Consider the following 25,878-nt stretch of genomic DNA (forward strand, 5'->3'; position numbering starts at 1 on the left):
TCACAATACAGCTATACAAAAGAACTTTCTTATTTGTACAAATGACAGGGGGACTCCTTGGGAAATTCAGTTTTTTCCTTGTCCTTCATCTGGCTCTACCAATGTTCTACAAATGTTAAATATGAAAGAACATCTTTCCAGCATTACAAAAGTGATTTAACTAAGGAAACAGGCTGTGGTAACTGAAGTACAGTAATATGGATTTAGTTTTCAGACATGCACACTATGTATCCATAGCCAGAGAATTTGAAAGTACACCTTTACCTCGATATAACGCTGTCCTTGGGAGCCAAAAAATCTTACCGCGTTATAGGTGAAACTGTGTTATATTGAACTCGCTTTGATCCACCGAGTGTGCAGCCCCGCCCTCCGGAGCACTGCCTTACCGCATTATATCCAAATTTGTGTTATATCGAGTGGTGTTATATCGAGGTAGCGGTGTAGTAATGTCCGTTGGTCTGCACACGCACCCTTGGTTCACCTCATGGTTTTCTGAGGTGATAAAGAGATGGGCGGACCAACTGCCTCTCCAGTTCCTTCTCTACCACAAATCCAACAGATCCAAAGCAAACGGGAAGGAGAGTGGGAAGTGGAATACAAATAGGCGCTATACATCTCAAAGAGCCTCCAGTTACAGCCAAGTAACTTCCTCTTCTTTTTCGAGTGATGGTCCCCATTGTATACCACTGAGGGTGATTAACAAGCAGTACCTCAGTCGGAAGAGGGTGCAAGGATGAAGATGGAATGGTTAAGTGAAAGACAGGTGTGCTGAAGGAAGAATCTGCCACTGCATCCTGCACCAAGGTGTAATGCGTAGCAAAGTTGTGTACTGAGCTCCACAAGGCTGCTCTACATATGTCCCCAAGAGGCATGCCATTGAGGGAGGCCATGGTTGAAACCTAGGCTCTCATGGAATTGACCCACACCCAAGAGTGTGGAGTAAGTCCTGATAACTGATAGCAGAGCATACTGCACCCTGAAATCCACTTGGAGATCCTGTGTATGGAGACTGTCACAATAGCTGAAAGAGCTACAGGTCAGGCAAACAGTCTAGGAGATTTCCTGATCGGTCTTGTCCTCTGCAGGAAGAAGGCCAAGGCTCAGACAGAAGGAGTAGAGATGTAGTTCCTCTACTGAAGTGTGAGGGTTCAGAAAGAAAGCTGGTAAGAAAGTGAAAGTGAATGGGTTGATTACGATGAAATTGAGAGACGACCTTTGGAAGAAATGTAAGATGCAAGCACAGGGAGATTTTATCTTTATGGAAAGTGGTAAAAGGAGGAGCCGTCATCAAGGCCCCAAGTTCACCAACCCTTCTCACCGAAATGATAGCAACAAGGGGACTCTCATAGAAAGGAGGGACATAGAGCTCGCTGCCAGCATTTTGAAAGGCAGTTTCATTAATGTGGACAGAACTAGGTTGAGGTCCCACTGGCGAGTGATGGGTTGAACAGGCGGGAAGGTTCTACAGGGTGTGTAAAGAGTGCCCTTCCACCGGGGGGAGGGAAGGAGTGGAAGGAGTCAATTGCTGCTAAGTGAACATTGAGAGAGTTGACGGCAAGACCTGATGCCTTCAATGACAGGAGGAAGTCCAGAAGGAGAGGAATCCTCACCTTTTCTGGGGAAAGCCCCTTCCATTGGGCCCAGGAGTTGAAGCATTTCCACTTGGCCTGGTAGGAATGCCTAGTGGATTCTTTCCTGCTGCTGGAGAGGATGTTTTGCACCTCTGATGAACACTCCCATTTTAGAAATTATGCCCATAAAAAATGATGCCTATGCTTTGAGGTGAGGTGTTTGTAGACTGGGATGTCTGATCCTGCCATTGTGCTGCATCAGTAGATCAGGGAAAGAGGGGATGGGAATTAAGCGATGGAAGGACATATGGAGGAGGGTGGGAAACCATAAGTGTCTGGGCCAGCAGGGTTGATTAGGCTGACTGTTGCCCGATCTTGTGGAGTACTTGTGGCAGGAGTGGAAGAGGACAGAGGGCGTAGTTGAGCTGACCAGTGAAGAACGAGAGCATCGTCCCAAGAGTCAGGATCAAGATCCCCCCGAAGCAGTATGTGTTCCATTTGTCGTCAATGGGGAAAGCAAAGAGGTCTCTGATCAGAGTTGCCCCACTGGTCGAAGATGTTGTGGGAACTATAGTGGGAACTATAGTGTAGTGTCGTTCCCACTTGTGGTCAAACAAACCATCTGCCGAGCAAGTCTGCAATCACATTCTGAGTCCCCAGGAGATAGGCTGCACATAACACAGAGTAGCGACTTTGTGCCTTGTTTGTTGATGTAGTAAACGGCGGTACTGTTCAATATAAGAACATGATGGGAACGATGAACGGGAGAAATGCCCAGCGTTCCAGAATGTTGATGTGTATCCTAGATTATCAAATATCAGGGGGTAGCCGTGTTAGTCTGTATCCACAAAATCAACAAGGAGTCTGGTGGCACCTTAAAGACTAACAGATTTATTTGGGCATAAGCTTTTGTGCATGCAGATGCATGGCCATGCATCTGAAGAAGTGAGGTTTTTTACCCATGAAAACTTATGCCCAAATAAATCTGTTAGTCTTTAAGGTGTCACCGGACTCCTTGTTGTTTTTCTAGATTCCCAAGGAATCCATGTTCCCTATGTCATGTGATATCACACATGCAGTCCCATCCTACAAGGGACATGTCGGTGATGATTGTCCTGTCCAGGGAGGAGGGAAGAAAGGGAACCTCTATGCAAACCTGCCATGGGTTCATCCACCAGTGGAGGGAAAAGAGTACTGGGGGTCGGGGAGACTGTCAGCATAAGTTCCATGGGATGACATGTGGGAGAGTAAACTCTTTGGAGACATCCAGATGCAGCAAAGGTGGTAACATATGTGCAGGAGGCCATGTAGCCGAGAAGAAATAGGCAAGTCCTGGCCATGACAGAAGGACTGTTGACTATGGGGGCTATGAGTTCTTGCAGAGTCTGGAACCTGTTCCTTGGTAGGTATGCTCATGCTGTGACAATCTAGGGATTGTGTGGGGTCCAAAGCTGATTTTTCAATGTTGGTGCTGACTCCAAGGCAGGAAAGGAGTCTGAGCAACATGGAGCTCGAAAGTTGAGCTTTGTATCTGGACCGCACCACCTAGGAGCGAAATCGCCGAGATAGGGAAATACGAGGACCCCATAATGCCTGACGTAGGCTACCATGATGGAGAAAATCTTGGTGAAGTCCATGGCAACAGCGGTAAGTCCACATGGAAGGACCCTGTACAGAAAATGGTACAAGCCAACAGTGAACCTCAGGAACTGTCTGTGGATGGATGAATGTCTATGTGAAAATAAGGATCCTACATATCAAGAGCTGTAAACCACATGCCTTCTTCTAATATACATGTGGCCAGCATATGGCAAACTGTTCTAGCTGACTCAAAGATGGCATCATTGATTGGCAAAGTAACTAATTGGCACTGATGAGTGAAGTAGATCACACAGCTTATTCTGAGTGTCTTGGATCTCCTCCAGGGGAATGTGCAGCTCTCCTGCCACTCTACATAGGAGATCCTGGAATTGGAGACAGCCTCTTTCTATGATGGTATATCAGGTGCCGCCGGCCCTACGCCTTCTCTGTTCCTTCTTGCCAACAACTCCAACTTTTTCTCAGCCTGTTTCAAGATGGGCGAGATGGAGGAGGTGGTCTGCCACAGGACCTTGGCTATCTTGAAGACCCCCTCATACACAGGCAGGGCAACCCGAGCGGATGTAGCGGTCGAGAGAAGGTTGAAGAGGACGTCCTCCTGCTTCACCATCTCTTGCACTTCAAGCCACAAGTTCTAAGCCACACGCAGGGGAAGGGCTTGATCCCTAAAGCCATCCGGTGGGCCAGCTCTAGAAGGTCCTGCGGTTGCCCCATCTGGGGAAAAAGAGGAAGACTCAGCCGCTGGTGGGGGTTCTGGAGTCTTGACCACTGTCATAGAAAGAGGCTTTGGGGTGGGCACAGGTTCCACCGCCCCAACCTCAGAACAGGCTTCTGGTACTAGGTCCGGAGCAGGTGGGGCCGCTGCCAGATGTTCCATCGTGGCAACTGAGGAGCGCTGTGAAGGAGGCATTGTCACAACCTGCACAGCCCTCCCGCTCCATTAAGGCCACTGTGCTGGCCACTGGCTGTGCAGTGATTGAGGTACCACTGAAGAGGGAGTGGGCTCCAGTGCCTAGTGATGCCGATGAGACTGTGGTGACGGGCTGAACTGGCCCTCCATACCGAAGGAACCCCCTTTTGGTGACCAAGGAGGAGCAGTCGACTCCTGGTCATGGCTACTGGTGAACATTGACCAGGCATAACTGAACGGTAACTGTAGCATGGAGGGGAGGACCGGTACTGGGAACATTCCCACCATGCTGGTGATCAGGACTGATCCCTAGACGACGATGGCTGAGAAAGTGAACAGTGCCAGGAATAGTAAGGGGAGTGTCGCCCCTGTGCCAGAGAGTAGCACCACGGAGATCTCAGAACTTGCCTGGGCAACCGACGATGCGACTGGGATCTGCCCCAGGATTCCCAACGCAGCAGCGAAGATCAATGCCTTTTCTCCAGCAACCAGCATTGTTCCCCTGTCTCCTGAGGGGTCTTTAATGGCGGGCTTGCCCTCTTGGGGAGCCTTAACTGGGTCCTGCGGCACTGGGGTCATCATCAGAGCAGGTGGAGATCTGTGCTCTCTCTGCACCATGGGAGCCTGGGATGATGAAGGTGCAAGCAGGAGTGTGGATCCCCTACTGCTCCCAAGAGTTGGTGGCAGACCTTTAAGGGGGCTGGGCGCCCCAGCCAGGGATGCATGATCGTGTGGCTCCGGAGCAGTCTGGTGGGCAGGCCTGCGTCCCTTGATAGATGACCCCTGGGCATTCTTGCTCGGCAACGTGGTGCGCTTCTTTCCCTTCTTCTTCAGCACCAGCGATGGCGAACAGTGCCAGGAGAAGTCGGGTGCAGGCGATGCGCTGCACATGGAGGCCGAAGCACTTGGCACAAGCTGCCTGGATAGCTTGGAAGCTAGGCAGAGGGCAGACTCCATCAAGGGAGTCCTGAGGCCGATGTCCCGCTCCTTCTGGGAGCGGGGCTGCAAGTTTTTGTAGATCCGGCACTGCTCCTTAACGTGTGACACCCCCAGACACTTAAGGCAGCTACTATGGCGGTCACTACTACGGAGGCATACACCTGCTGCAGTCAGAGCAGGGCTTGAACCCGGGAGACCGGGGCATGCCCGGCCTGGGGAAAAGTCCCGTTGAGACCCTAACCCTAACTAACTAACACACACTTAATTACTTAAGATCTACTTAACAACTACTTTAGACTAGTAAAGCGAACTATATACAACGGCGTTAAATCACGAAGTTCAGAATGGTAAACAACCACTAGCTCTTCCTAAGCAAGAAAGGCGATCTGACTGAGCACCATGGGCGATGAGAAGGAACTGTGAGGGCATAGGGCTGGTGGCACCTGACATACCATGGCATGAGCACAGCACTCCAGAGGGCGCCACAGATGGACCTACGGGTACTGCTAAAGCTAAAATCTCCAACTGCCATGCACATGGGCGCATGCACACCTAGAATTCAATCGACATGAGCAAGCACTCAAAGAAGAACTAATGTACATTTCTGCTTCCAAATTCTCCAATTCCAGACACATGGTGCGCATGCATAAACACTCAGTGGAATACAATAGGGACCATCACTCGAAGAAACATTGCTTTTCACATATTACTTGTACTTCTACCTTTCATCAGTTAATGCATTTAAGGTTATTTAAACCGCACTACTATTCTTATTAAAAGCCCGAGTGCTCCAAACTTTTCTTTGGAGTAACATTTTCCTTCAAAAAAAAATGAAGGATGTTTAATATGGCACTTCCATATGAATAAAATATAGCACTTCTAGAATTCCATTTAATAAAGAACTTTACTCAAATAGAACAGTATAATCTAACTCACGATCTGATATGAGGAAAGTCCTCTTCAATTTTACTTCCTGTGTTTTTGAAAATTTGTAATGCAGCTTCTGCCACCTTTTCATCATCCATTTTCAGGCAAGCCAGAAGGGATTCAAAAGTTTCAGCTGAATGGAATGAGATAGGGTGTGTAAATGACAGGACCTGCAAAAAGAAAGTGACAAGTCACATGTTATCTAAAAAAAAAAAAAAACCCACCCACACAATTGTTTAAATGATCAAATGTTGTTATCTGCCATATTTTGAACCCTTAGAATACACTGCAGTTTTTGGAAAAGCAATCCTACCTCTCATCTCTCTGTTGAAGACCTTCTTTCCCTCCATTTCTGCTCACCCATCTCCCTCTGCCCATGGTCTTAATAATGGTTATTTGCTTTCCCCATCTTCAGCCTCCCTTCACAATCCTTTGATTATGCTTTTTTTCCTGTGTCCAACAGTGAGGTCTCCGAAAACATTTATCCCTAAAACCCTTTACAGTGCCAATGCCATCCTATTCCATCCTGCCTTGCTACCTCCTTTTCTCTTTCCTGGCTCTTTCCCTTTTATCTCAAAGAACAGACTATCTCTGACAGTAAAGAAACACTCTACTTGATCCTACTTCATTCTCTATCGCCTCTTCTTCCCTTCATCGACTTGAGTAGGCTGTTGATTTTTCAGAGCTTCAACTTCCTTCCCTTCACACCTGATTATGTCCTCTCCACTTTGCTAAAACGGTCTTCATGAAAAATCACTAATGACATCTTTTTCAAAACTGTGCTTTTTCTCCATACTTCATAATTTCTTTGCTGCCTTTCACATTGCTGACTATCCCTCTCTTCCTTGGGCTTCTGTGGACTCTATGCTTTCCTAGCTCTCCTTCAGCCTTGCTCACCACTTCATCAGCATTAATTTCAGTGGATTCTCTTCCTCCTCCCTCTCTTCTTTGTTGATATTCACACAGTTCAATTCTGTCTTAGATCCATCTTTCTCCATTTTCTTCCTGAGCGACATCATGGCTCCTATGGTTTCTTACCACCTCTGACGACAAGTCAAACCTACCCTTTCACTCCTGACTTCTTCCAACTTTGTCCAGACATGCACAGATCTTCAACTAGGGATGTTAAACACCTACACTCACCCTTCTGCATCCTCAATTTCCCATATTGTTAAACCAGCTGGCCTCAAATCTCTGCATAATCTGGGCTGTATGTTCTGCAGATTTCACATCTTTAACTGTTGGAATCCAACTGTCAATTTTTGGTGACCCAAAAGACCTTCATAAACTTGAGACTGTACTCTACAGCATTAATGTATTTGATGCCATAAACATAAAAACATAAGAATAGCCATACTGGGTCAGACCAAAGATCCATCCAGCCCAGTATCCTGTCTGCTGACAGTGGCCAATGTCAGGTGCCCCAGAGGGAGTGAACCTAACAGATCAAGTGATCTCTCTCCTGCAATCCATCTCCACCCTCTGACAAACAGAGGCTAGGGACACCATTCCTTACCCATCACGGCTAATAGCCATTAATGGACTTAACCTCCATGAATTTATCTAGTTCTCTTTTAAACCCTGTTATAGTCCTAGCCTTCACAACCTCCTAGGGCAAGGAGTTCCACAGGTTGACTGTGCACTTTGTGAAGAAGAATTCCAGGAAATGCTACAAAGACACACTGTTAAGAAGCATGTCTTAATAAAACTGATGTGGACATCACAAGCTGGGAAGAGCAGGTGACCATCTGACCCCAATGGCACCATATCCTCTATCAGGCAGTGACTTGCTTTGAGAAGCGCCTTGCCCTCGAAGCTGAAAGGGGAGAGAGGAGGAAGGAAAAAGAAATAACTTCTTCCTAGCAGGCTGCTGGCCTGCCACAAAATGTCTGTAGCTACTGTGGGCGGATTTGTGGTTCCAGGATCAGACTCCTGAGTCATCTCAGGACCCATATGTAAATCCATGGTAGAAATCATCCTCAAATTGAGGGATCGCCAATCCATCAGTCAGTCAATCCAAAAAGTACCCTGATCGCAAAGTTATGCAGCAACACAAGACAATACATATGATAAAGGTGAAAATGATTGCACTAATGTGTGTGTGTGTGTACGTACAATGAACAGGACAAAGGAATAAGACCAAACGAAGAACTAAGTAAAACAGAGGTGAGGGATGGAAGTGCAGGCAAATGCGCACTCCAATAGCTATAGCTCGGACTCAATCCTCCAAAAGAGAATACTTTCAATTTTAAAATAAAATTTAAAAGAATATATAGCATGGTATATATAAATATCCTCACTACCTTGTTATTTACATTGTGCATGAAAAAGGGACACAGTAATGTTTGAGAATAGCTGTGAAAATATACTGAGTTTGCAATTATAGTTTCCATTGCTCTATCACACTGATTAAACGTGAAGAATATGGAAAACATTTTCTTCTGGATAACTGCTGAAAAGCCTATAGTAGTTTAAGATACTGAGAATTAATAATATATTTTAACAAAGTTACTTTAGAGAATTTTAACAAAGCTATCTTAATATTCACTGAACAGCAAGAGAATATTTACCTTAAGCAATTCAAGACCTGCTCTGATTGCTTGATCAGTAGGTACACCCTCATCTTCATCATCTGCTGTTCCATCTATAGACTTGTTTACTTGCTTGATAAGGGCACTGAGAAATGGAAAAACAATGTTGACTCAAATTTACAAATTACTGCAGATTTCAGCTAACATGTCCATTTTTAAAACATTAAGTTCAAATCTATTAGGAAGGCACTGTTAATCAGCCTCACACAAATATCTGATTGCTCTTCCCTAATATATAATTTGAGATGATGGCTCTTATGTAATATTTACGCTTGCAAAAATGCCTTGTTTACAGTAATGAATAAATAAGCTGTAAATAAATTACTCTGTTGAAGGGGGACCAATGCAAAATAAGTGAATAGTTTAAGTGCTACTAGGAAATTAAGATAGAGTTAAAATATTTTTCCACTTGAGATTACTGGCTATCATGGTTTCTTAGAACTGATAAACTCAGAGGTTGCTCATTATTTAGTCTAAAGCGAGAATTTTAGGAGTTGAGTGGTGAAATAGAAAGAAAAAAGTATAGATTTTAAGTGTACATTAAAGATGAGAGATATTGTAAAGCTGGAGGTAAAGCTTGATTGCTCTTCCTTGTATTACACGCGAAGGGAAGCTGTGATTGTCAAACTAGACATGTTTGGCAATATTCCTGAAAAATATCGCCCGTAATCCCTGGGTTTGCTCTGGCAGAAAGGGAGTGAAATTTTTTCAAAAAATTCAAAATTTTCCCAGGACAGAAATTCTGTTTCCTGACTGGGCCTAGTCAGAACACATTCACATACATTACTTCTGGTCGCTCTTAAAAACATATTTGAATTGAAGATGGAGCTGGCAGCAACAGCTATAGTTAAGCAGCAACAGCTTCACATTGCTAAGATGTAGCCATGGTGGTGTGCAAAATGGACTTCCATCTTAAACGATCCCTTGCAAATACTTCTTCCTTCAGCAAGAGTTAGTACGGAAGAGTTTAGGCTTAAATCCCTCATAATTGCATCTTCCAACATCATTTGTGGTTGGCTTTATACTCTACTTCTGTCGAACTTAGCTCTAGAAACCTTCTGTAAAAGTGTACCTTCTTCTACGCGTTCGATATGACCCCACCACTGCAGTTGTCTTTTTCTCAACTGGATCAAGACTGCAACTTGTCGGCATCACCTAAGTATCTACTCGTTTATGATTAAATCGAACCAATGGATGTTAATCATAGAATCATAGGACTGGAAGGGACCTCGAGAGGTCATCTAGTTCACTCCTCTGCATTCATGGCAGGACTAAGTACACCTCTACCTCGATATAACGCTGTCCTTGGGAGCCAAAAAAATCTTACTGTGTTATAAGTGCGTGGCCCCCCTCCCTCTCCTCCCGGAGCACTGCTTTAGCGCGTTCTATTCTAATTCGTGTTATATCGGGTGGCGTTATATCGAGGTAGCAGTGTATTATCTAGACCATCCCTGACAGGTGTTTGTCTAACCTGCTCATAAAAATCTCCAATGACGGAGATTCCACAACCTCTCTAGGCAATTTATTCTAATGCTTAACCACCCGACAGGAAGTTTTTCCTGATGCCCGATCTAAACCTCCCTTGCTGTAATTTAAGCCCATTGCTTCTTGTCCTACCCTCAGAGGTTAAGAGCAATTCTTCTCCCTCTTCCTTGTATCAACCTTTTATGTACTTGAAAATTGTTATGTCTCCTCTCAGTCTTCTCTTTTCCAGACTAAACAAACAAAATGTTTTCAATCTCCCATCATAGGTCATGTTCTCTAACCTTTAATCATTTTTGTTGCTCTTCTCTGGACTTTCTCCAATTTGTCCATGTCTTTCCTGAAATGTGGCGCCCAGAACTGGACACAATACTCCAGCTGAGGCCTAATCAGCGTGGAGTAAAGCGGAAGAATTACTTCTCATGTCTTGCTTACAACAGTCCTGCTAATACACCCCAGAATGATGTTTTCTCTTTTTGCAACAGCGTTACAACTGTTGACTCATATTTAGCTGGTGATCCACTATGACCCCCAGATCCCTTTCCGTTGTGCTCCTTTCTAGGCAGTCATTTCCCATTCTGTACGTGTGCAACTGATTGTTTCTTCTTAAGTGGAGTACTCTGCACTGGTGCCCATTGAATTTCATCCTATTTAATTCAGACCATTTCTCCAGTTTGTCCAGATCATTTTGAATTTTAATCCTATCCTACAAAGCACTTGCAACCCCTCCCAGCTTGGTATTGTCCGCAAACTTTATAAGTGTACTCTCTGTGCCATTATCTAAATCACTGATGAAGATATTGAACAAAACCGGACACAGAACTGATCCCTGCGGGGCCCCACTCATTATGCCCTTCCAACATGACTGTGAACCACTGATGACTAGCCTCTGGGAACGGTTTTCCAACCAGTTATGCACCCACCTTACAATAGCTCCATCTAGGTTGCATTTCCCTAGTTTGTTTATGAGAAGGTCATGCGAGACAGTATCAAAAGTTTTACTAAAGTCAAGATATACCACGTCTACTGCTTCCCCCCATCCACGAGGTTTGTTACGCTGTCAAAGAAAGCTGTCCGGTTGGTTTGACATATTTTGTTCTTGAAAAATCCATGCTGACTGTTACTTATCACCTTATCTTCTAGATGTTTGAAAACTGATTGCTTAATTATTTGCTCCATTATCTTTCCGGCTACAGAAGTTAAGCTGACTGGTTTGTAATTCCCTGGGTTGTCCTTATTTCCCTTTGCATAGATTGACATTAAATTTGCCCTTTTCCAGTCTTCTGGAATCTCACCTGTCTTCCATGACTTTTCAAATATAATCGCTAATAGCTCAGATCTCTCTTCAGTCAGCTCCTTGAATATTCTAGGATGCAATTAATCAAGGCCCCAGTGACTTGAAGACATCTAACTTGTCTAAGTAATTTTTAACTTGTTCTTCCCCTATTTTTGCTTCTGATACTACCTCATTTTCACAGGCATTCACAATGTTAGATGTCCAATCATCACCAACCTTCTTGATCAAAATCGAAACACGGAAGTCATTAAGCACCTCTACCATTTCCACATTTTGTGTTAGTTTCCCCCTCCCCCATTGAGTAATGGGCCTAACCTGTCCTTGAGCTTCTTCTTGTTTCTAACGTATTTGTAGATTCTTGCTACTCTTTATGTCTCTAGCTAGTTTGATCTCATTTTGTGCCTTGGCCTTTCTAATTTTGTCCCTACATACTTGTGTGTTATTTGTTTATATTCAGCCTTTGTCATTTGACCTGTGCCCTGCTGTGTTATTTTCCCAACAGATGTCTGAGTAGTTTAAGTCCCCTATCATGACCAAGTCCTGTGCTTTGGATGATTTTGTTAGTTGTTTAAAAAAGCCTCCTCCAACTCTTTGTCCTGGTTAGGTAGCCTGTAGTAGATTCCCACCATGAGATCACCCTTGCTTTTTACTCATTTTCTCTTTACCCAGAGACTTTAAACAAGTCTGTCTTCTATTTCCATCTCAACCTCAGTCCAAGTGTATACATTTTTAATATATAAGGCAACACCTCCTTTTTTTCCCTGCTTGTCCTTCCTGAGCAAGTTGTACCCTTTATACCAATATTCCAATAGTTATGCATATTATCCAACCAAGTCAATATGTGATGCCAACTATATCAGTTTATTTACTAGCATTTTGAGTTCTTCCTGCTTATTCCCCATACTTCTCACATTAGTATACAGATATCTAAGATACTGATTTGATTCCCCCCCGCCCAAGTTCTGTCTTGTCTCTCCCTTATCCCTGCTATAACAGTCCATGCTTCCCCCAAATTCCAAACCTTCTCTCAAGTATCCATATTTTTTACTTATCTATGGGCTTTGGTCACCTGACCCCTTCGAACCTAGTTTAAAACCCTCCTCAGGAGGTTAGCCAGCCTATATCCAAATATGCTCCTCCCCTTCCTCAATAGGTGGGCCCCATCTCTGCTTAGCAGTCCTTCCTGGAACAGCATTCCGTTGACAAGAAAGCCGAAGCCCTCCTGGTGACACCATCCTTGCAGCCAGGCATTCACCTCTAGGATGCATCTGTCTCCACCAGGGCCCCAACCCTTGACTGGAAGGATCAAAGAGACCACCACCTGCGCTCCCAACTCCTTCACCCTTACTCCCAGAGCCCTGTAGTCACCTCTGATCTGCTGAGGATCATACCTTGTAGTATCATTAGTGCCCACACGGATGAGTACCATGGGGTAGTAGTCAGAGGGCTGGATGATCCTCTACAATCCCTCCGTAAATGGCTCGGATATGGGTCCCTGGCAGGCAGTATACCTCCCACAATGCAATGTCAGGACTACAGATGAGTGCCTCCATCCCCCTCAGAAGAGAGTCACCAACCACCACTACCCGATGTTTCCTCCTGGGAGTGGTAGCCGCAATTCTCCCAGCCTTGGGGGTACATGGCTTCTCCTCCCGCACCTTGGGGGCGATTCCTCATCACTCATTGCCAGGGCAGCATACTGGTTTTCCATCACCATGGTGGGTGGGTCGAGAGTAGGGGTGGAGCACTGCCTGCTGCCAGAAGTAACCAGCAGCCAGTGTCCTGTGACAAGAGCCATATCCTCCTCCCCTGGTGGTGTGAAAGCAGTTCTCTGTAGCTGCATAGCTTCCTCAGCCTTGGATATCTCCATATGAATACTCTCCTCCTGTAGCATGTCCACCTGCTTCCTGAGAGATTCCACCAGCAGACACCTTTCACACTGGATGGTCCCCCAGCCTGGCTCTCTGTCAGTGGGAAATGCAGGCCACAGTCTCTGCAAGTCCACACCAGGATCTAGGTAGAGGCATCCATGGTTAGATTGTCCATGTGGATACAGGCAAAGGTGGAGGAGACAGGAGTAGGGTTGGCACTGGCGATGCAGTCCTTCCTAACCATAGCGATATTATGTCTTCCTCCCATAACTCCCTCTCAAACTTCCCAAACACTAACTTTTAACAAAGAAAACTGTTTAGTTTCCTCACCTCAGCTGTTTTTAACAGCCATGTTTCTGCTCCATATAACAGCTCTCAGCACTACCATGTTGAACACCTATATTTTAGTTGTCACCCAGACATCCCACAACCCAAATGGAAGCCTTTGAAGGCACTGAAAGAGGAGGTTACTTCCTGTAACTGGAGGTTCTTTGAGCTGTGTGCTCTCTATTTGGATTCCAGGTGTGAGTGAGCATGTGCGCCATGCACCAGAGCTGCAACTGTTTGTAATAGTGCCCGCTGACCCGCACATTCATCGTGAGTTGGGTGCGTGGTGCGTTGATGCTGCTCCAAGTCCCTTTTACCAGCAAGCAATAGAACCTGCAATAGAGGGGATGGAGGATGGATATTGGAATCCAAATAGGGACCACACATCTTGAAGAACCTCCAATTATAGCAAGTAACCTCCTCTTTGTCTTCGAGTGATGGTCCCTATTTGGATTCCAGACGTGGGTGAGTAGCGAGCAGTGCTCAGAATGGAGGTGGGTGCGAGGACTCGCAAGAAGTCATAGGTTGTAAGACAGTGCAGCTGTCACATCTGCCACCACTGCTGGTGTGAATTGAGGACCACATGGCTGCTTTCCAAAATGTCCTGACACAGCATCTCTGCGAGGAAGGCCAACATGGTGGCATTCACCCGCTGCACATGGGCCATGACTCTCGTTGATCTCAAGTCTCACAGATTCTGCACTTTTTCACAATTCTTCCAGCATTAGCTGCAGTTGGTCAGTAGGCTCTCCAAATAAGGAAATATAATTTGAATACTCTAGATCCGCTAAAGATGAATTTTTAAATTTCACACCTGTTACTTTGGCCTCAATCAGCTTTGCCATCACATGGTCTATCAGCAGCAAAGAATCCTGTGGCACCTTATAGACTAACAGACGTTTTGCAGCATGAGCTTTCGTGGGTGAATACCCACTTCTTCGGATGCAAGTGGTGGAAATTTCCAGGGGCAGGTATATATAAGCAAGCAAGAAGCAAGCTAGAGATAACGAGGTTAGATCAATCAGGGAGGATGAGGCCCTGTTCTAGCAGTTGAGGTGTGAAAACCAAGGGAGGAGAAACTGGTTCTGTAGTTGGCAAGCCATTCACAGTCTTTGTTTAATCCTGAGCTGTTGGTGTCAAGTTTGCAGATGAACTGGAGCTCAGCAGTTTCTCTTTGAAGTCTGGTCCTAAAGTTTTTTTGCTGCAGGATGGCCACCTTAAGATCTGCTACTGTGTGGCCAGGGAGGATAATGGTCTATCAGAACATTAAACAACAGTCAAAAAACACACCCCCAAAGGTGTACTCCTGGTTCTACTGAAAATCAGTCTAATACAAACACTTAGCTGTGTGAGGGTCAATGGATCACTATATAGTTTCTCCACTAGGGATAGTAAGCCCTCAGATACTCCATACTAGCGTAGCAGTATCCATGGTGCTGACTGATGCAGCAAAAGCAGCTGCAAAGTCTACAAATGTGATGCCAATTTCCTGTTGTCACTCTAGCATGATTTCCTCCCTGTGTAGGTAGGCAACTACTACGTCTAGTACCTTTGAGTGTACCCGAGGGGCAGTAGAAAGGCTAAAGGGTAGAACATTGTATAGGATGTTCTCTTGTCCTATTGCAAATCGTAGACATTTTCAATGTGAGGGATGGATGAATATATGAAAACATGTCCTGAAGGTTGAGGGCTAAAAATTAGTCAGCCCTTTCTAACACTGGGATTACGGTGCCTAATGTGACCATTTTGAATCATTGTGTTTTCACAAATTTGTTGAGTCGCCATAGATCGAGGATGGGTCTCCAGCCTACTGTTTTTTTCTGAGAGAAAATATAGCGGGAATAGAACCCCTTCCCTCTATACTCGGATGGTATGGGTTCTACTGCTCCTAAAGATAGGAGGTGGGTTACCTCTTCTCACAGTAAATGCTCGTGAGAGGGTTCCCTGAAGAAGGACAGGGAAGGGGAGTGGGTAGGGGGTTTGGAGGTAAGGGGGATGGAGTAACCAGTTTTGATAATTTCTAATACCCATCTGTCTGTTGTAATACTCTATCAGATTGGGTAAAATGGAATCAGGTGATTTCCTAAGGTCTTGCAAATGGTAGATGGTTCTAGCATTGAAAGAGATGGTGTTCTCGGGCCTTTCCCCAGGGATTCAAATTTGTTGTCTGGAAGTTGAGGGTGGAGATGTAGTATTCAAGGGAGCAGATTGTCTTCTCCTCAAGGTTTTCTGTTTCTGCCCCGATGGCCATAGTATCTATGGTGTTGTGCATACAGAGGGGGGCAGGATGTTTGAGGGGCTTGATAACTTCCCTGTCTTCTTTTGATCTTATATGTGTAAATTTCCAAATTTAAATTGCAACCGAGTATGCTTTGCAGCAGGAAAGGTCAAGCCATTTCCAGTCTTTGTCATAAGGGGTGTTGCTGGGGTATTGCTGTCTACCTCGTTCATAGACTGCGTCAATCAGAAATGAGTTTGGTGTTGGACACGAAAAGAGAAATTCAGTGCCCTATGCAGACATGTAGTACTTTATCAGACCTCTTACAGGTAGGTGGAATTGTTGCAGGGGTTTGCCAGAGCAACTTCACAGGGTCCATAATCACATCATTTATCGGAAGGGCAATTTTAGATGAGGTTGATGTGTGCAGTATATCTACTAATTTATGTCAAGACACCTGGACTTCTTCCAGTGAAATGTCCAGAGAAGTGACAACTCTCTCTATTGAGGTCTTGGACTTGTTTGAAACCATCACCTGTGTTGGAAGGTGGGGGAATAATAGTGTCGTCAGGTGAGGATGAAAAGAAGTGGACTTCAGGTGGATTGTCCTGGTCAGAGAATTCGTCCTCTTCTTCAGCCCCCTGTTCTGAGGTGTCAGGCGGTCCCTGTGGTGTTAATAAAGATGACTGATATGTGCCAGCTCTGGGAAGACTGGTAGATACACACAGCTGTTGTTGTGGGTATGCTGCCCATGGGTTCCAAAATGACCACTGTGGCAGGAAGGGCACAGTGGGCATCCAGGGATGCCCGTACCAGGATTGGTTCAGAGGGTTTGCTGGGTAGCACTTGCATCGAGGAGCATGTATGATGGGAGTAATGTTGTAGAGAGTGCCCAACATCCTCGTCTCCATCTTCATCCTCACTCGAGAATTGTGGAGCAGAAAGAAGTGGAGAGCTCATTTGACTAGATACAGCAAGGACTGAGGTACTCTGGGTGCAGAGGATGGGAGACTGGTACAGAAGAGACGATGAAGTCTTTTTGGTGCAGGAATTGCTGCGAAGCATATGGCATCATTACAGTCAGTGTGGTAGGAATCGGTACCATATGCTGAAACCTGCCTGTCGGTACCGGTGTGTGACTGTACACAATGTCCACAGTAGGTGGCATCATTAGCAAAAGGGGTGCCAAGGTGCTCAGTACTGAGTGTTTAGTCATGTCTGGCGATACCATGGCATGGGGTTTCATTTTCCCCTTGGTGCCTGTGTCTGAGCTCGATTGTTTGGCGGCTTTTGTTTTCTTGGTACTGACGGTGCCAGAAGGTCCCGCTGTTTTGGCGGCTGACGTGGCAGGTGTGGTTGGTACTATGAATGTTTGCCCATTAGCGGAGTGCCTTTTCTTGGCCAACTCCAAGGTCGGGGATGTGGTACTCTGTTTTTTTGCCGCCTTCTTGGCAGGCTGATTGGAAGCCCGGGCCATGGAAGAAGGGTCCTTGTCAGAGGCTACGTTTGGCAATTTCTGGCCAGGTGGGGTGTGTACCTCAGGCTCAGACGCTAGGGCAGAAAGACTTCTCCATGAAGAGAAGTTTAAGTTGGAGATCTCGTCTTTCTGGTGCTTTCAGATTGTGACAGTGTGAGCACTTCTGTGGTATATGTGTCTTGCCAAGACACCAGACATACTGAGAGTGCCCGTCTGAGAGAGAGAGCGAGAGACAGACAACCTGCAGCTACTGCAGCATTTGAACCCTGGAGAGCCAGACATGCCCCTCAGGGAGCGTACTCTCCCCGTAAGGAGGCAGGGTATAAAAACTGTGCTGCGGTGGTGGAAAAAAACCGGAAGCCTACAGCCCTCCCTATGAGGAGAAGAAAAAAAAAATTTGAACCACCAAAAGGATGGGGATAAAGTACTAACACTAACTATTCTAATTGAAAACTATGCCAGTTATTCTCACCAGGCTTTTATTGAAAGACCCTGAAAATCAATCAAAAGTTTCAGGAAATGAAGCACAGCAAAACAATGCATTTTCCCCCATATCAAAAAATTCTTACAACTGTGCAGTAAGATGAAGCCCTGAAACATAACCTCTTGTGTCAGAGGCCTAGTCTGAGGCCTGCAGCCTGAACCAAAGTACTTCCAGGCATTGCTAAGCAAAAGCTGGGCTGTGAGCCAGAGGCAGGCCCCACTCACAGAAGTGGCGAGAAGCGGAACTTGTGCCAAGATGACATCAGGACACTCCACAGACATAAAAAGGAACAGGCAGGTGCATCTTAAAGACAGGACAGCATAATGGATAGATCTGTTTGTCTGGAACAACACGATCAAAGGGGAGACAGCACCCTAATCAGCCAAGGGGCTGTACCTCAATACGTCAGTAGGAATGAGTAATCTGTCCTGTAACTGTATAAAAATAGGCCCCGGAGCGCACATCTTTGTGCAGCCTAAGGGGCAGTGGAAAGTCCCGCCACTGACTGAGCTGTGTCCATTGCCAGGGGGCACATATTCGTAGTATGTCCTGTAGAGTCTATAGGAAACTATTACTGTGCTTTGTTTGACAATAAACCTGGCTCGGATTCCTTCGTACCTTACTAGAGTCTGTGGTCTTTGGGGATTCTCTTGGTGTTTGCTGAGTCAGCTATCTGCGCAGAGCCGGGGCAGCACACAGAGGGAACACGCACGCAGCCGACTGTTATCATCGAACAAGAGCAGAGCATCACACCGGTAGCTACTGACAACAAACCGTTTCTTTGAAAAAACTCTAGCCTGCATGTTTTGGAACAGGCAATCTGAAGTTTGGCAAGAGAGTCACTCTGGAGTCAGTGAACTGCTTTTATGCGGACTCTAAAAATTTGAAGAAACCCATCTAAGTCATAAGCCTCTGAGAACTGCCACTTCGACATGCTCAGAGGATTGCAGCTAAATTCTCTGAACATTCTGCAGGCACCAAGCATGCTTCACACCAGGGTTGCAGAGACTGCTAGGCTGGCCTACACTAAAGCTGTAAGTTGACCTAAGAGACACTACTTCAGTTACAAAAGTTACATAACTGAAGTCAATGTAACTTAGGTCGACTTACAGCGGTGTCTACACTGCACTATGTTGACAGGAGACGCTCTCCCACCAACTTACCTTCTGCCTCCCGGGGACGTGGAGTACAGACGTTGATGGGAGAGCGCTCTGCCATCGACTTAGCTTGTCTTCACCAGACCCACTAAATTGACACCGCTGCATCGATCACAGCAGTGCTGATTTAGCCATAAGTATAGACAAGCCCTGAGAAAGGCTTTTCCTGCAATTACTTACCAAGCACCAACATTGACAGCAGGGCTCTCAATACCCTGTGCTAGCCCCCAGACAGCATGAAGGAGGAAGAGAAAGCAGTCTGACTCAAATGAAGGGGGTGGGGAGCAGAGAGAGGTTATGAGGGAGAATGCACACTCCCCTGCAGAACCTAGATTAGAATCCAACACTTCCAAATCCAGGCTGTCTTGCAAATAGCTGTGCCTTCTGCTGACAAAGCCTATTACTGTGACCAGTTATTTCATTAGGACAAGTAGTAAAGGTCTGTGATGTGACTCTAAAGGCCTGCTAATGACCCACAAATAGGTTAATATGGTTACCAATTCTAGAATTTCTGTTTTTTTCATGTTGCTTTCTAAAAAGTTAGGAAATTGCATACAAAAACCAACTACTTCAAAACACTGTTAAGGTTGAAAAGTCAAACACTCAAAAGTTAAGAATTGAGAGAATAGACACAGTCTGTATAATCTTAGTTCTGCATTTCTTTGTGGCTAGATTATGACAGATTTCAATTACATGATCATATACCGATATTTCCATGGGACCGACCCCTGTCTTATTCAGTGCACAAGATACTGAATGAATGAGGGTTGTGTAGTGACTGAGGCTGCAGGACTCCTACTTCCTTTGTTGCAGAAGTTGGAAAGTATGTACAGAGTGAGGTAGGTGACTGTGGGAAAAGGAAAGCTGGTTTTGTGGCAAAGCTGTACACTTCTGCACTCTTATCACATATATACTTTTTTCCTTCCACCACTTAGAAGTATTTAATTGTATAGAGTTCAACTGATATGTCTACAGTGATATAAATATTACTGTTTGTAATGAACTACATGATATTATTACAGTTAATTAAAATGTGAATGTTTTCTATTGCTTTTATGATTGCTCATACTTACAATATGACCAGTTTTTTTGGAATGGAGATACAATTAACTGGTTCTAATAATTAAAAAGAAAACAAGAAATCCAATCCAACTTTTCAATGTAGGTTAATTCATGTAGGTTTTCATGTATATTAATTTTAAAATAATATTTTCATGACCTGACCAGAGACTGAGATAAAACCATGTGGGAAACAAAGATTTTCGTGTAGATTTTTAAATGGAATAATCTCAGTGGTTCAGCTATTTTCTATGTTTAATGAAATGGGAAAAGTAAGTAACAGTACAAATGCTGAAAAATTAAATTTAACACTGTTTTAATCTATGATGTTACTAATAACAGATACAATAATACAACATCTAAAAATTTTAATCTGATTGTGTCTTTTTGACAAGCCACTATTTACATCTCAAAGCTTCCATTTAATTTATCTCCAACCCAATCAAAATACATACCTGATTGATTCTGTATCAATGTGCACAGGGGCTATCCTCTCCAGAAGAAACTTAATCATTTCCAGGAAAGGGTTTGTAGGTTGTTTGGGATTGCCCAACTTCTTTGTAATTTCTCGCTGCAATATATATTTGAAATAGGTTAAAACCCAATTCAGTTACCAAAATATCATCAAATATTCTGAAAGCTATTCTTACCACACAGCCTTCAGCCTGTTTGCAAGAACATGATGGGCTAACAAGCATTTCTAACTGGTTTCTTATTTTCTCATCATCTTCCAGAACTTGAGTGAACTTCTTCATGAAATCCTGAGCCTTACCAGGATCTGGCAAGTTTCCTTTAAATATTAAAAATCTTCAAATTAGTATCAATTTGGCAAATTTTAATTTTTAAACAAAATGTTTACTTGCTTAATAAAAGCACTGAAGAGGAAAAACAGAATGAAGCCTCATATTTCATACTGCTGCAGATTTTAACTAAAATGTCCATTTCTAAATCTCTTCCCCCTGTGCTCTCAGCCTCCTCTCTTTGCTTCCCCTGTAGAACCCAGGCCAGACAGCTCTCTCTCCTTGCTGCTGCCTGAGGCTCCCCTATTCTGCTGGCAATACAAAGAGCGAGGGCAGAAATGGTTATGGGCCAGCATTTGACCTATAAAAACTTTATTACTAGGGAGATGTAGATCAGAAACAACACAGCAAGGCTGATACTTACTAAAAATACAAAATATATTTACACAAACTGATCTTTATCCAATTTACATATCACTTGCATATAAACATGGAGTCTCTCACTGCCATTTTAACAAAATTACTTTTCCACTAGTCCTATACTTTGTGACGAGATCTATAAAGTAGAAAAAAGCTTGAGAAGCCCTTCCTTAAACAGTAAATAGAAGATTACTGAATTAAAAAAGCAAACCAAAAAAAAAAAAAAAGTCTTTTAGCAATGGTAGCTTTTAATGCTAATCAGCACACTTTTTCTGCTGGTACATTAAGAAATGGAGTGATGATGACAACACGCCTGTTAAAGCTAATGAAAAGCAATCTGTCTTCGACAATGTCATACCAAAATATTTATTTTGAAAATTATGTAGCCTAGAACTGAAGGAAACAAGACGTTAGAAGCTGAGCATCCCTCCTACTATGGAGGAAAAAAAAGATTCAGGAGAAGGCTAAAGGCAAACAACAGGAACTTCTATCATGTGCTAAACTCTTCCACAAATGTCATACTTTATGTGAAGTCTTTGTTATTTGAACATGACTGGATAAAAATAATTCATGATTTTTAAGATAAATTAAAAAAATAATTTTAAACTAAGATTTTTATTTTTTAATGGTCTCCAGTTCTTTACTTTATCATGTTTCTTTAATTAGTTTCTTGTTGGAAGAATTGAAGATTTTACATAAAGGTTCTCTCTCGTACGAAGTCTCACATTTAAAATGATCATCTACACCAAAAGACAAGTCCCTTGGGTTCATGAACATCTGTCACTGTGGGAACACACACTCAATACAAATCTTAAGCAAACAGCCTGTATTAAATCTGCAGCCAACATCACCTTCTAATATATTTTGTGTGCTACTGTAAATGCTGAAGGACAAGTTGTTTACTTGTGTCATCCATATTCATCTCACTATTTTACTGTAATCTCTAGAAATGCTGTCAAAGTGTGAGAAAGAATATCAGTACCATGAAACTAATTCTGTGATTTGAGACTGTGGACTATTTTATAAGTAAAAGTGTTTTTACAGTTGCCTTGATGATCCCCCGCATTAAAAAACAAAGTTAAACACAAAGTTTGCTGCAATACTTTACAGGCTAATGTACAAAATATTTGAAAAACAGGAAGTATCATATTTCAATTCTAATTTTTAATAGCATAAAATATTTAATCAGACTTACTCGTAATGACCATCACTTTTGAGAATATAGCTTTACTGCTGGCATCTGTCTAAAAATCACAAAATAAGAAAAATCTGTTTAAAAGTGAAGACTTGACATTATATGCTAACAAATGCATATAGTGTGAGCACAACTCTGTAAAGCTGTATAATCAGAACCAGACTTATTACTAACGCTGGGTAAAACCCAAGTACATTACACGCAAAAAAAAATATGACATCAGTATTAGATGTTTAATCACAAAGTCAAAGTTTAAAGTTTTCATTTAACAGTACTACATCCTCATGGCGTATTATGGATATATTTAGACAATCATTTAATAGTTCAACTATTTAAAAATATTTTATGCACAATGAAGATGAGCTGTTTCTATGAGAAACATTGCATTTAATGACCTTTTGTATTTAAATCTAATCATAACACTGCATTCACAGTTTTTTGCATTTTATTATCTTAGGGATTTTGTTTGTTTTTAACTGCTTCTAAAAGTTAGTATATAAATAACCCCAGCTGAAGTTTGTTTCTCACTACAATGAATGAAGCAAGTTCATACCATGGCTGTCGCTACTGTTCAACTGAAGGGTTTGGTTTTTTTTTGTTTTGGGGGGGGGGTTTGTGCTTGTTTTTGAGAGACAGAGGAACAAGAGTGACTAACAGTACAGAAACACAACTATAAAAGCAACTATCAACACCTGCAATAGCAAGGAGCAGAAATGCATTTCTGGAGGACCATGCTATTTGTATTTTACTGAGACATTTACAATCTCCTTCATACTAAACGTCCCAATAACTACAAATGAGTATGTCATACCTAGCACAAAAAAATGTGCATGTGATGTCAGAAAAGGAGAAGGCAGTTTTTTGTTCACTAATGACTCAAATGTTGGAGAAGGACTTTAAACTCCACATGCAGGTATTTCACACTAAGAACTAGGCTCCCTTTGCTAGGTATGAGGCGTGAGGGAGAGAAAGGAGAATGTTTCAGAAATTCAGAGCATATAAAGCTACCAGACAACTGCTATTAGTTATTCCAATAAGGACATTTTTCTTTATCTGTAATTCTGATTTCTGGAACATTAAAAAAATGTATCTATTGGCTTCTTCCTGTAGGTATCACTCCTGTAGGCAGTTAAACCAATTACTAAACCATCTCTTACAAGAAAAAATTCCCCAAAGAAACACTTAACTACAGGATGAGACAAAGGCCTCAGCCTTATCCTTAATAGGTTCTAGTCAAGAAATTATGTTTAAAAAGGTACTAAGGGAAAGACCAAGCTCCAGACCTGCATTTTTGGGGCATAGAAGGAGAACTGGAGGCAAAGGAGGAAAATCATGCCCATGCAAATTTCACTTTTTTGCATTCTTTTAGGGGAAATCTTTCCTAATACCAAACAAAGCCAGGCAACCAAGCTATATAGGCCTTGGGATGACAAGATATCTACCTAATAAGGCAATTTTGACCATTGTGTGTCTATGGCAATCTAACTCCAGAAGGGAGTGACTTTGAACCTTTAAGTTCCCAGCACATGTGTCATACTTTGGTGATTGACTAGGCCCTGTGAAAGAAGGTATGGGAATCCTAAATTCTGAGTGAATGTCAGATTTTTGGAGCAGGACAGAAATATGAAAGTGAATAGTGGTGCATTAATGTTAACTTTAACATATATGGAAACACAGGCAGTAGCGTGAAATTATATATTGTCTGATAGAGAAGGCTTCCACAGAAAACATTCCTTTGTATAAATCTTTTGCACAATTTAACTACTTTCCTACTCAAATCAGAGAACAAACTGATCGGTTGGTATCTCCCCCAAGAATGCAGATTTCCTGAAACAATGAGTTCCCATTCCATGGGTGGGAATAAAGATTCTCTCAACTTGGACACTGAGGACTCTTGCTAGATAGATTACTCAGGTAAACTGAAAATACAGTTCTGCTTAGTGTAATAGAGCATCAGTGTCCACAACGGCTTTAAAAAAAAAAGGTAATAATTAGAGATATACCAATCTCCTAGAACTGGAAGGGACCTTGAAAGGTCATTGAGTCCAGCCCCCTGTTTTCACTAGCAGGACCAATTTTTGCCCCAGATCCCTAAGTGGCCCCCTCAAGGATTGAACTCACAACCCTGGGTTTAGCAGGCCAATGCTCAAACCACTGAGCTATCCCTCCCCCAACAATTTTTCATCATCCTTTCCTATGTTTACAGTGAATATGCTATTACTGAAGTACTGTCTGTTTGAATAATCTCTTGGTGATCAATCATCTCATTTTGAACATAAATTTGCCAGCCAGTAGGGATGCCATTTCTTTCCTCCTGGAAGTCTAATGTCTTTAGTCAATCAACTGTTCAGTGTGGCTGTCCAGCTTTTCATGAGGACATCAGAGGCAACCAACACCCCACAACTGATGGCAATCCTCCTACCCCTGAAAGGAGGCTCAGAATTCTACAGGAAGATGACCAGGTAATGAGAGAAGCTGGAACCACTGATCTCAGTATGAAATTAAGTGAAGCGGCAGACTCCTGGAACAGGCTCATGGAACAAGCTTAAATATTGAAGTCAACAGACTCAGAGCCTCCAGGACTTCCAGATTTCAGATGTGTTAAAAGATGAGATAGAGGACACAAGATCTGAGTGGTTTGACCTTGCAGCACCGAACAGGGCTCTCATATGGGGCAATCTTTGGAATCAGGAAGCATTTTATCAGAAAATGCAGGCAGACTAAGGCATTGATAACTTGGGACACTATGTCTCAGGTAACCAGCTTAAAAGCCCAGATTTGAAATTACTCGAATCACAAGACTCCCTCACAGATACCACCACTACCAAAACTTTGTTTTGCCTATAACAGGTTGAAGGAAATCAAGACACTTACCTTTCTGGAAAGCTTACTGTAACATTCTATCTATTTAATCAAGTTTTGAATTCATCCTAGAGAAGCTGTATACTAGGAAGAATTGGGAATTAAACTATGGCTCTTCGGGGAAGCTATAAATGTTGTCAAAAACTGTGGAACACACATTCCGAATCCAGCTCATTTCAGGTCTACAAGATCCACTTTCTCCAAGTTCTCTCTATTTTTGCTTTTTGGCTTTTTTTTGTTTCTTAGAGAAATTACTTCTTTTCTCTAATTCTTTGGATTCTTCCAAATGTCTGAGTACAGGCCTTGTACAGACGAACAAATCATCAAATGGTACTTCGGTGTAATGTCTTTTTGCAAGGCAAGATCCAGACACTTTTTATGTGCCTGTCCAAACTAGGAGAAGAAAGGAGAATCACCACACAGAGGTATAGAATCAGTAACCTGAAGGACAGGTCAGCCTTTCATCCCCACATCCTTGCAAGAGACAGAACATTCTGAAGACATACTGACAGAAACAGATGGAGTCTGCTCATCTTCATGAACAGGAGCCTAGGGCAAAGAAGAATAAAAGCTCATCTGCTAGAGGCAGGAGACCCTTCTCTGTTTAACTCTATAGTACCAAAGGTTCAACTGTCTGACCCGAGAGAGGAGGGGAACCCAAATCGAGGAGAATCACCTACTGGACCAGTACGGGTAAGGAAGAGAAGAAGGAGCAGCAAAGACCCTGCACCATGTTCCTGCTACAGATAACA

General features: G+C 43.3%; 1 protein-coding gene across 2 annotated transcripts in view; it reads right to left on the reverse strand.

The window, feature by feature from the left end:
- Positions 1-25,878, reverse strand: part of PDS5B (PDS5 cohesin associated factor B) — a 220,802-nt gene that overhangs the window by 83,601 nt on the left and 111,323 nt on the right. For both annotated transcript variants that reach the window (XM_045016151.1, XM_045016156.1), the window contains exons 14-18: positions 22,265-22,313; positions 20,560-20,699; positions 20,365-20,480; positions 8,517-8,622; positions 5,956-6,116 (exon numbers count right to left, since the gene is read on the reverse strand). In XM_045016151.1, coding sequence (XP_044872086.1) covers positions 5,956-6,116; positions 8,517-8,622; positions 20,365-20,480; positions 20,560-20,699; positions 22,265-22,313 — 572 coding nt within the window. The remainder of the gene's footprint in view (positions 1-5,955; positions 6,117-8,516; positions 8,623-20,364; positions 20,481-20,559; positions 20,700-22,264; positions 22,314-25,878) is intronic.

Source organism: Mauremys mutica, chromosome 1, assembly GCF_020497125.1.
Source record: "Mauremys mutica isolate MM-2020 ecotype Southern chromosome 1, ASM2049712v1, whole genome shotgun sequence".
NCBI lineage: Eukaryota > Metazoa > Chordata > Testudines > Geoemydidae > Mauremys > Mauremys mutica.